We start from the raw sequence: 10,553 nt of genomic DNA on the forward strand, positions 1-10,553 counted from the left end.
GGCCTCAGCGGCCCCGCACACGGCCAGCACCACGCAGCACAGTGCGGCTTGCCTTGGGAAATCCCCCAGCCTTCGTGCCTTCGCCATTTCCAGCTGGGAATCTCGTTGGGATTCGTTTTTTCTTGCCACTGCCGTTCCGTTTTTATTTGTTATTGTACAAAACTAAGCGAATTGCAGAGAGGATTTCAGCTGCTTTTTGCTGTGTTGACTGCCAGGCGTATCTGTGTGCTGGATCTCGTATTGCATTTTTTCTCTCCCTGATTGGTGAACAGCGGCGCTCAGAGTCTTAACCAATAACTGCAACTGCTCAAAAAATAAATCAGAACCTGTTTTGTGTGGGTTCGGATTTATCAACTTTTAGCCCTCACATATACTAGCATTTCCTAAATTAGGGTATGTAGCAATATAGCTTCATTTGGACAGTTTCCCTTAGTTAGTTGAAGGTTAATAATTGGGGTCTCAGGCTCGATTCTTGGTTGGAGTGGAAGAGAAGATATGTTGAGGTTTCTTCCAACCGTAATGCTCGATGGAAGCATGCACCCTTAAAGCACAGCAATCTCTCTTCCTTTAGACTCTTCCTCTCTTTATCCTTTCGGGCCTGTTTAAACAATAGACTTAATCAATCAGAAAGTGAAAGAAAGTCCCAGTGGGACGTGTGTTTCTCCTGCCCCTTGGCTACTGTCCACAGACTTTGGCATTTGCTGTGTATTTTCCCCTCTTAAATGCTAAATATCCGGAAGAAGACTCTCTCTTTATTAAAATTACAAATTCATGAAGAACAGGAACTCAATGAAAGCATTAGGGAAGTGCCTGAAATGAAGACTAGATTCTTAACCAAAAGGAGAAAGCTGTTTCTACTTCGGAAGTGGATTTTCATTGTTAAGGTCTCTGACACTAAGGACCAAAGACCTCTACAGCAGTGACCTAGGCTTTGGTTTAAGCTTTTCTGTCTGGCAGTCAGTATACTCATTAGAAGAGGTTCACAGAAGCAAGTTCCTCCGAATTCATAGCAGTAACAGTTCTGCGTATTTTCAGTCCAAGAATATTACTAGGCCATGATATTGCAGTCATCGACAAAATCCAAGAGAGGGCCTTCTCTTTGTTTGTGGTGATGGGTAAAGAATGTCTGGAGCCTGTTCAGAAGCACTTTCCCCTGCCGCACTTTATATTTCAGAACAATCCAAAATGTCATCCAAGGTCTCTTTTAGTTGTGTTGGAGGGTTTAGAATATAGGCACTTGGTTCTCATCACTGATTTGAGGAGCTGGAAGTGCTGAGCTTACACATCACCTTGAATGATTAAATGCAAAAAGATCCTTCATCGATATGCCTATACTATTCTCCAAAAATGTTCTAGAGAAATAGTGCAAAGGCATTTACATACGATAAATAGTGTGTGTGATTAGGGTATATCAGCGGTGCTCAACATATGGTCCGGGGGCTGGATCCGGTCCCTCATTTACTTGATCTGGCCCACAGCACGGGGATTAACGGCAAGCCGCTTGGTTTGCAAGTCACTTCCTTGCCCTGCACCAAGTGCTAATATCCTTCCTAGCCCTCCCCGGTGTCTTCCTCTCTCCTCGTGGCAGAGGTTGTTAGCTCTCTCATTCAGTTTCTTGTTCCCACCTCCCTGAGGCAGGCACTGTTTAACAGAGAGGTAAGCACACTTCGTCTCTCCCTCCTGATCCTGGCATTGGCCGCCACCTTCCTCCCCCGATCAGTCTTTCCCTCAACTCCCCTAACAAAACTGATACTTTTACAATGTATGTGAATTAATAAATTCACATATATAGGTATACAGGATATTTTGCTTCCTTTTGAGACTGATGATAAGCGGATCACGTTCACCACAGAAATATCAATACAGAATAAAATGTAAAAAACTTAACATAGGTGTTACAAATGGGAAACATAGCGTTCATTATTACATGGATTAATTACAAAATACCAAGGATTCAAATGCAAGCAGATGATGCACCTTTGACGTTAGTAATATATACAATACACTTCAGGTAATATCGCTGTGTACATGTGGAAATTAAAAAAAACAACAACTTAGTTGTCCTTCACCTTTAATACTCACTCTCTCAACTATATGATTTTCCAGAATTGTCAGAAATGTGTTTAATATTTGGAAAGTAATGTCCCGACTATGACTGCACAACTTCCCGATACTGAACACCTGCTAAGACCCAGATACGGCCGCGAGAAAAAAAAAAGAATTAGCACAGAAAAATTGTGAATTTTCCTTACCTGCTTTTTCCTTTGTTCGTTACTTTCCGATAAATAACGGACCATGTAGGGGTTGTTTTAAGATTTAGCATGTCTCGTGTTTAAAATAATATTAATCACATTAATGTAGCAGTAAACCTTACTTAACACAGAATGCAAATCCCATTTAATACCCTGCTTATCTTTATTTAGGGCGGCGCAGCAAATACTGCCAAAGTACTTATCAGGTGTATTCCTCTCAATTTGCCTTCAAATACAGGCAAATACGTGCTCTAACCTTCAGGCTTGTGTTTCTACGATTGTTAGAGTGTGCATCTGTACGGAGGAGTAAGGCTGCTCAAACCGCCGAAGCAGTGAGAACCTCTACAAGCCAAATAAATAGTTTAGCAGCAAACACTAATTAAAAAAAAAAAGACTCAACTGACAAGAACTCGAATTGCTTCGGGCCTGGTGTTTGTTTGTTTGTTTGTGTTGGGTTTTTTATAATACAAAAAATCAACTTCGTAGCTTGCAAGACTGGTCAGTCTGATTACAATTGCCATATTTTTCTTAATGAGAGGGAGGGGTAAGAAACAACACAACGTAAGAAGACACTAGTTAAAATCCTTATTTAAAAAACTAAACACTTATTATGCCGAGGACCGTGTGTTTTGAATTCTGCAAATAAAATCTTTGAATATGTTAGACAAGGTTCTTTCAGTAGATGTAATATTATTAGACCAACTAAGTTGTTTCTTCAGGCATAGGAAGGCTCTGCTGTTCTGAGACTCCAAGGAATGAGAGAAGCTAAAAACGATGACAGGATGCCCGTGAGAATGTAAAAGGTAGAAATTAGGAAAACAAAAGGTAAAGCAGGGAAGGGCGGGGGAGGAGCAGGGGGGAAAAAGCCAAAGGTGAGTAAGGGAGACTCTAGGGTGGTGGCAATTCAAGGTAGAAAAGAGGCTGTCCGTGAAAAAGAAAATGGCTGGAAATTAGGAAGACAACGGGCAGAAAAAGAAGGGAGGGGGAGAAAAGAAAAGTGTAACAGGTCAGATTTGGCAGGTACCTCGTGAATCAGATGTCAGGCAGGTTGTAATGTGTCATAAATCCAATGTCTATACTGAGTCCACGATTTTTTGTATCTAGTAGATTTATGAAGTGAAGTTGGTAGGCTCCCCTACGGAAGGTTTTGTGGCGATCACGAGTATTCTCCTGAGAGCAAGTTTGGTGGTATCAGAGCGCTTGGCTGTAAACTACAGCTTTCTTGATGTGTTTAGGGTGATTGCTGGTTCTGTGTAGACACGGATGTTGGTCCGTAGGTTTCTTATATATGGCGGTTTGAATTTTACCACTTTGGACATTGATCATAGTGTGGAAAAGGGAAATGCTAGTGTTTGAGTATTCAAGAGATAGTCTGATGGAAGGGTGATGATTGTTGATTTTTTGGTGGAAATCATTCACAGACTTCAAGGTCTGGTCCAAACGATGAAGATATCATCTATGTATCTCAAGTATAGTAAGGGTTTTGATGAGTACCCTTGAAACTTTTATATGTTTTTTTATACTTTGGGAACAGCTTTGTATGTTTTGAAAAAGTATTTTATCTAACCAAGGGCATAGAGTAGGGTGTTTAGGCTGGGGGAGATCGCTTGTTGCTAGAAGGAAAGGCCATATCAGCAAGGTTCCTGGTGGAGTTGGAAAGGGGGGTTACTGGCTGAGCTTGCTGAATAACAGGTGCCACATCGGCAAATTACACTGTCACGAAGACAAGTTCAAGCTGGCTAAGGAGTGGTCTGTAGCTAGGGTGAAGTGCGCATGGACCAAAAGGGGCAACCTATAGTAACTGCATAGCGTGTAAGGCTAGAAGAGGCTATATAAGGCTAATGCCCACTTGGGTGGGTGTGCTTGCTTTGCGAACGATTGTCAAGCACCGCTTTCTGAGCAGAAATAAAGATTAAGTTGGATCCTTCACCCCTTTGTGTTTATTGGCACAAGCGCACCGGGCACGAACTCACTGTCCTTTGGGGACAACAGTTTGGTGGTACAATTCTTGAGGAATTCTTTTTCTAGGTACACAGCTCTCTGCTTGGCATATTGTGGGGCCATTTTGGTGCTCATAGCTGTGCTCCCGGTCTGGAGGAAGTGTCGGTTGTCGAAACTGAATTTGCTGTGTGTGAAGATGAAGTATATGAGTTCAGTGATATCCTGAGGTCTGTATTCTTAAATTGTAATCTTGGTCTTGTAGATACGTGAGGCAGGTTTGGATGCCATCCTGGTGTGGGATGTTGGTGTATAAGCTAGTGACATGGTTTCTGGGAACATGGTCTATGTTTTTGAGGTTTTGCAGGAAGTCTGTTGTGTCTTGGATGAAACTCAGTCTCTGGGTGACCAGCGGTTTTGACATGGAAGAAATATCAGGTTTCATCGAATCCATCAGGGTTCCATGGTTTGACTTGATAGGTCTGCCAGGGTTTCCTTCTTTGTGGATTTTAGGGAGCAGGTAAAAAGTCCCTAGATTGGGGAGTGGAGGGATCAGGGTCTGAAGTTTTTCTTGTAGCTCTGATGGAAATGATCTGATGGTGGTTTTGAGATTTGAAGAGAGAAGGGGAGTTGGATCTTCCTGTAGTTGTTTTTATAGTAGGTAGCCCGAGAGTTGGCTTCTTTCTTTTATGTACTCTTCACGGTTAAAGATAACTATAGCTCATATTTATCCGCTGGCTTTAAAACTCATTGGTGGTTGGATCTTAGAGCTTCTATGGCTCTTCTTTCTGAGAGGGAAAGGTTGTTATATATTTTCAATTATATACTTTGAATATATTATGTATTTATGTACCATGTACCTAGGAGCACCTACTACTCCTGACTGATTTTATGTGCCAGACTTAAGAGACAAACAGCTGTTTTAATAAATGACAACACCGTACAGACGGGTTGTAACTCGGGAACAAGCCCTTCATCTGGCAAAGGGAAACATGAATGTATTTTTGCCTTCACCACCCTCCTTTTGAAACTTGAAAAAGGATAATGCTGTGCTCCAAGGTGAGCACTCGCTCCATTAGCTCGCTGGGGGAAAACTTAAAATATCCAGCCAATGCTCCGAACGAGGAAATATCATTACAGTCCCACACCTCCTCTCCTGAGATCGCAGCCATTATGATAGCGCACACTAGAGAACCTGATGTCAGGTAAGAAAGAATCAAGTCACGTGGGCCTTGAAATACAATGTCACTACTTACGATAATACCTACAATCTGGGCCAGCACAGTCTAAGCAGGGACTATGTAATAAGTTTTGTACAATCAGCCCAGCTAAATAATTCTTTCTGGAAAGCGCCGACTATCTCACGGTAGAGACTGTTCCCAGGGGATCTACACTACACCAGGGAACTCAACACTGGGAAGGAAAAATGTCGGGCTTTAATAAAGTGAGCTATGATCTCGTGTACTGTCAACGAGTATATCCAACACTACGTCCAAGCAGAGCCCCATACAGTATTTCACAAGTGAGCCCTAGAGGTGGTACAAGTCCCAGTGACAGAAAAATTAACCTACGTCCAGCGGGTTAGAACAAAATTACCTAATCTTGATAGTTGGCAGGACGATTGTACATGCAGTTTGAGAATGGCCTTGAGCAGCTCGTACGACAGCCAGGCGTTCTGCCCCGCGTCCGCGTCCACCGCCACCACCTTGGTCACCAGGTAGCCCGGCTCGGCCGAGCGCGGCGCCAGCTCCACGCCCGTCGAGCCGTCGCGGGGCGCCGCCGGGTACAGGATCTGGGGCCGGGTGGCGTGGCGGCGACCCGCCGTCCCGCGCCTCCACGGCGAAGCGGATCTCGCGCACCTGCTCGTAGTCCAGGGCGCGCAGCGCATGCACCGCGCCGCCCTCCGAGTGGATCGAGAGGTAAGAAAGAAGCATTTCGTTAATGCCTTCTTTAATAAAGGAATAGGAGACTTTCGCATTTTCGTCCAAGTCTCGGTCACTTGTGTGTATAGACAAGACCTAAAGCCTCTGGGATTGTTTTCCGTGATGGTGTACGTGCACAACGTCTGGTCAAAGACTGTGGGGTTGTCGTTTTCGTCTAGGAGCTGCACGAGCATGGCGGTGGTTGCTGATAGAGGTGGACTTCCTCTGTCGGTGGCTGTGACAATAATATTGTACTCTAAAATGGACCCTCTGTCCAAAATTCCGTCACCAAGCTATAATAGTTATCAGGTGATTTATTTAACAAGAACGGGACATTTTCCGCTGTAGAACATGTGATTCGACCATTGTCTGCAAAACCCCAGTCATTTACGTTTAATAGGGCGGACACCATGGCCGGGGATTTGCCTTCACTAAGTGGACTAAACAAGGACGTGATGGTAATTTATGGAGCGTTGTCATTGACCTCCACCACCTGGATTAAAACTTTGGAACAGGTAGAGAGGCCTCCAGCGTCACAGGCCTGCACTTCCATTTCATACAATTCAGTTTCTTTTAACTTAATTTTTCTCCAGACTGACATGTCTCCACTTTTAGAGTCTATTCAGAAAACTTCCGTGGCTCTACCGGTTACTTTAATAAAAGAGTAAGTTCTTTCCTAGTTAACCCTTTGTCTAAATCCGTGGCATGTTTTCGAGTCACCATTGCACTCACCGGCATGGTTTCCATATATACAATCTATAAACGGATTGATTAAAAGCGGGTGCCTTGTCATTTATATCTATTACAATAATCCGGATTGTGGCTGTACCTGACCTCACCGGATCTCCGCCATCACTGGCTGTGAGGATGATTTTATGAACAGAACGTTCTTCTCTGTCCAGATTTTTCCAAGACTAGCTCTGCAGACTTTTCCCCATTTGTTCCGGTTTGCACATTCAGATCGAAATGTGCATTAGTGCTGAGCCTATAGGTTTGCATAGAATTGATACCCACATCAGTATCTTCTGCATCCTACAGACGCGATCGTGTCCCCAAGGGAGTGATTTCACTCATTTTAACAGTATTTCCTCCACTGGGAATCTGCGAGCATTATCATTAATATCCTGAATTTGCATTTCAACCCGGTTGAGCTCCAGAGGATGTTCAAGAAGTATCTCAACATTTAATATACAGTAGCTGATTGGACCACATATCTGTTCCCTGTCAATCATTTCATTGACATTCAAATGGTCATTTCTCTCATTCAGAGCAAAATACTGAGTCCTCCTTCTGGAAACAAGGCGGACACCGCGGTACGAAAGCACCTTGGACTCCATCCTTAGGTCCTTGGAAACATCCCCCATGAACGAGCCTTTTGCCATTTCCTTCGGAATTGAATAGTGAACCTGCCCGGTAACTGTGGTACAAACAACTACCGCCATAAGGTAAATCAAGATCCTTCCTTTGTAGGGGCAAGGGTTTTTTTCTGTTATAATTTCCCATTCCATAAGGCGGCTGCCTCCGGTCATTGTCACGCATAGCCTTTTTATTTAGAATTAAAACCCTATAAGTACTGAATAAGAGTGACTTTAGACCTTCATTCATTTAATTCAATGCGGTAGATACCACAGGCTTCGGTTTCCTTGGTCCCCGGCCACTGATGTTTGCTGTTATCCCTTCCCCTCTGCACATTACATAACAGCAGGGCATGGGTGGCTGGATTGCTCGAGCACTTTTCTCCCTGATTGGTGAAGAGCTACACTTAGAGTCTCAGGGAATAATTACAGAAACGCACATTACAGGTTGCAGGCTTTAGGCATAATTTGGATTTTGCTATTTAAATAACCTCTTATCCGTAAAGATTAGCACAGCTGAATACCTGTTTGGGAGCGTGCAATGTGGCTGGACATATTACGTTTTGGGAATGAATGTGCAATGTCTTATTTAAATACTACATAAGGTTTTCGAATATCTCATATTTATGCAGGTACAACTAGAGGGTCGTACATTTTGTGGCTGCTGTAGGCACGGCACATTCCACAAATGGGGTGCTCCCTTCATCCAGCCAATTCCCCCTCCAATCTCCATTTTCCATCCTTCGCATCCCTCCAAGTCCCATATCCAGGTTTCTGTGTCTTCCCCATTCTTCACTTTTCATCCATTTCTTCCTTTTCCCGAGTCCCACCTTTATCCCGCCTTTATTCCTCATTTTCTTCACTCAGGAGTTCTGTAATACCTATGTCCCTGAGGCGGGATACCTGCTCCGCCTTCCATCTGATACTTTCCCATTCTATCTTTCCCTCACCATTCTTATTTTCCTTCTTTCCTCTTTTTCTTTTCTGTTTTATTTCTTTTTCAGAATCTTGGCATCTTTAAATTGCACCAAGAGGACGAAAAGAGCTAAAATGGTAATCACTTATAATGGTGAAATACGTGAAAGGTGTAGCTGTTGTCAAGCTGCTCTTTCATCTGAAGACTATGAATACCCTGAAGCGCTAGTTCTGCTGAATCAAATGTCAGCGGCTCTGCTTGTCTTCCATTTCTCCTCTTAGATTTTCCCAGTTTTTACATAATTAATACCGTTCTGCCCATTGATGCTCAGAATATACTTTAGAATCGATCAGACCCTGCATTTGAAAGTTATTCTTTCATATCTCAACGTCCAATCAAAAAAGCCCTCTAAGTTGAGTGCCGGGCTTCGCCAAACATTAAAAAACGTATTGGAATGCCAAAAATTACAATGGAAAATACAGCATTACAGTAAACATGAAAAACAAACTCAATTCTATATTTTCTTTCTCCGGGAAGTACAGCATTTTTAATTTCATGTAGAATCAATACCGAATTTTAGAAAACACACATAATCTTTGCTTACTTGTTGCATTCTCTGTAACTATTTCATTTGTTGTTGATGACCTCCTACTGCTGTTATATGCACTTTTTAAGCAACTGCTGAAAAGTAGGGCAGCACATTGATCAACTTCTTTTCACACAAGACAGTAAACTCCGACAGACACTTGCAGGTAATTTGAACTATTAATCAGATTAATTGAATCATTCTGATATTGGAAACTTGCTCAAGTCTTTAATAAAACTGTAACATTAAAATTGAATTTTGAACAGAAGATAGCAAAAATAGCTCCCCCACACAGTCTTTTCAGTGCTTGTTGAATACACTCACTATAATTTGTGATGCTGTCTAAATGAATGAACATGAGATCATCACTTGTGCTAACACCAACTACAAGTGTAAATTAGCTTGAGACTCCAGCTTCCCAAAGTCCCGAACTATGTGTTGATGTGCATGAAAAGGGGCTATTTCACTATAACTTTTGAAGTGAATTTAATACATTCTGCCAAAATTTTGCACTAATTGTTCTGGTCTTTAACATTCGGAATTTGATTGTCCTTTTCATGCAAAAGGCAACACTTCGTTAGGGTGATGTCTTTTATTACACCAGCTATGATAAAGTTAGGCAAGCTTTCAAATGCATGGCGTTCTTCCTCTGGTCTGTGTGGATGAGGAGCCAGGCACAGCAATAAGTCCCTACCTTAAAGTAAGTCGCTTTATAGCAAAGGTCAAGCAACACAGACGAGAAAATAGCCTCAAAAAGAATATAGAGGTTTACAAGACAAAACCAACACTTTGAACTTCAACCAACAATCAGTAGAAGTGCAATGTTCCCGTGCTAGAAATGCCGCTGAATAAATATAGCTCTGCATTCTGCATGATCTAACGCAGAGGATCCCATCTTTTTTCTTATTCCACACCCCCTTCTGTTGAGCCCCAGCTCAAGTCTGGGATCGTGCCCGGTTTGCAAAGGCCAATAAAGATACCAGGGGTGAAAGTATAAAGAAGATTTATTGCCAGCAATAAAAGGTGCAAGCAGAATAATTTCACGTAACAAGCACACAGATTTGTAATTCTAAGCATCTTTTATACAGGGGTTTAGACCTTCATAAGCATACTTGTTTGCTAATTGGTTATAAAGGAGTGACACAAGGAGTTCTTTACTGAGCATGTCTCTATACCTGTGTTTTAGCTATGTATCTCATTTACATACATGTATGTTTCATTAGCATACTTTCTCCCCACCTAGGGGCATGATTTTTAGTATTTTAATGAGCTCTTTGACCCAGTCCTCTGATTCTGCTTTTGTTTTCAAGCCTCCTTTATCTAAGACTGTCTCCTCCTTATCATTGCAGATGGGCATTTGTTACATAACATAGACTTTTGCTTGGGCTTTGTATAGTAGTTTCTAGGTCAAACCTCACATTCCCCTCTCTGGAGCATTTTTAATTATTATTATTATAATTGCTCCACTCAATTTGATTTAACACAAATCTAGTATCCTCAGCTTTCTTTGTTTGCAAAATCATTTGATTCACCTTAGGCCTGAAGATAGATAAGAAGACAGGTAAACATTGTATACAGCAACAG

At 42.3% G+C, this 10,553-nt stretch overlaps 2 protein-coding genes across 2 annotated transcripts in view; both read right to left on the reverse strand.

The window, feature by feature from the left end:
* Positions 1-4,316, reverse strand: part of LOC102387569 (protocadherin gamma-B1) — a 15,632-nt gene extending 11,316 nt beyond the window's left edge. Inside the window, 1 exon segment of the mRNA XM_014527092.2 lies at positions 4,226-4,316. Within this exon segment, the coding sequence (XP_014382578.2) occupies positions 4,226-4,316 (91 nt within the window).
* Positions 4,317-5,757: 1,441 nt separating this feature from the next.
* Positions 5,758-7,641, reverse strand: LOC102387819 (protocadherin gamma-A12). The gene is given in 8 exon segments (XM_025194758.1): positions 5,758-5,992; positions 5,994-6,210; positions 6,213-6,392; positions 6,395-6,784; positions 6,787-6,864; positions 6,867-7,015; positions 7,017-7,194; positions 7,197-7,641. Coding segments are annotated over 8 exon segments (1,872 nt in total).
* Positions 7,642-10,553: the final 2,912 nt, after the last annotated feature.

This window comes from Alligator sinensis, unplaced genomic scaffold, assembly GCF_000455745.1.
Source record: "Alligator sinensis unplaced genomic scaffold, ASM45574v1 scaffold1278_1, whole genome shotgun sequence".
Classification (NCBI taxonomy): domain Eukaryota; kingdom Metazoa; phylum Chordata; order Crocodylia; family Alligatoridae; genus Alligator; species Alligator sinensis.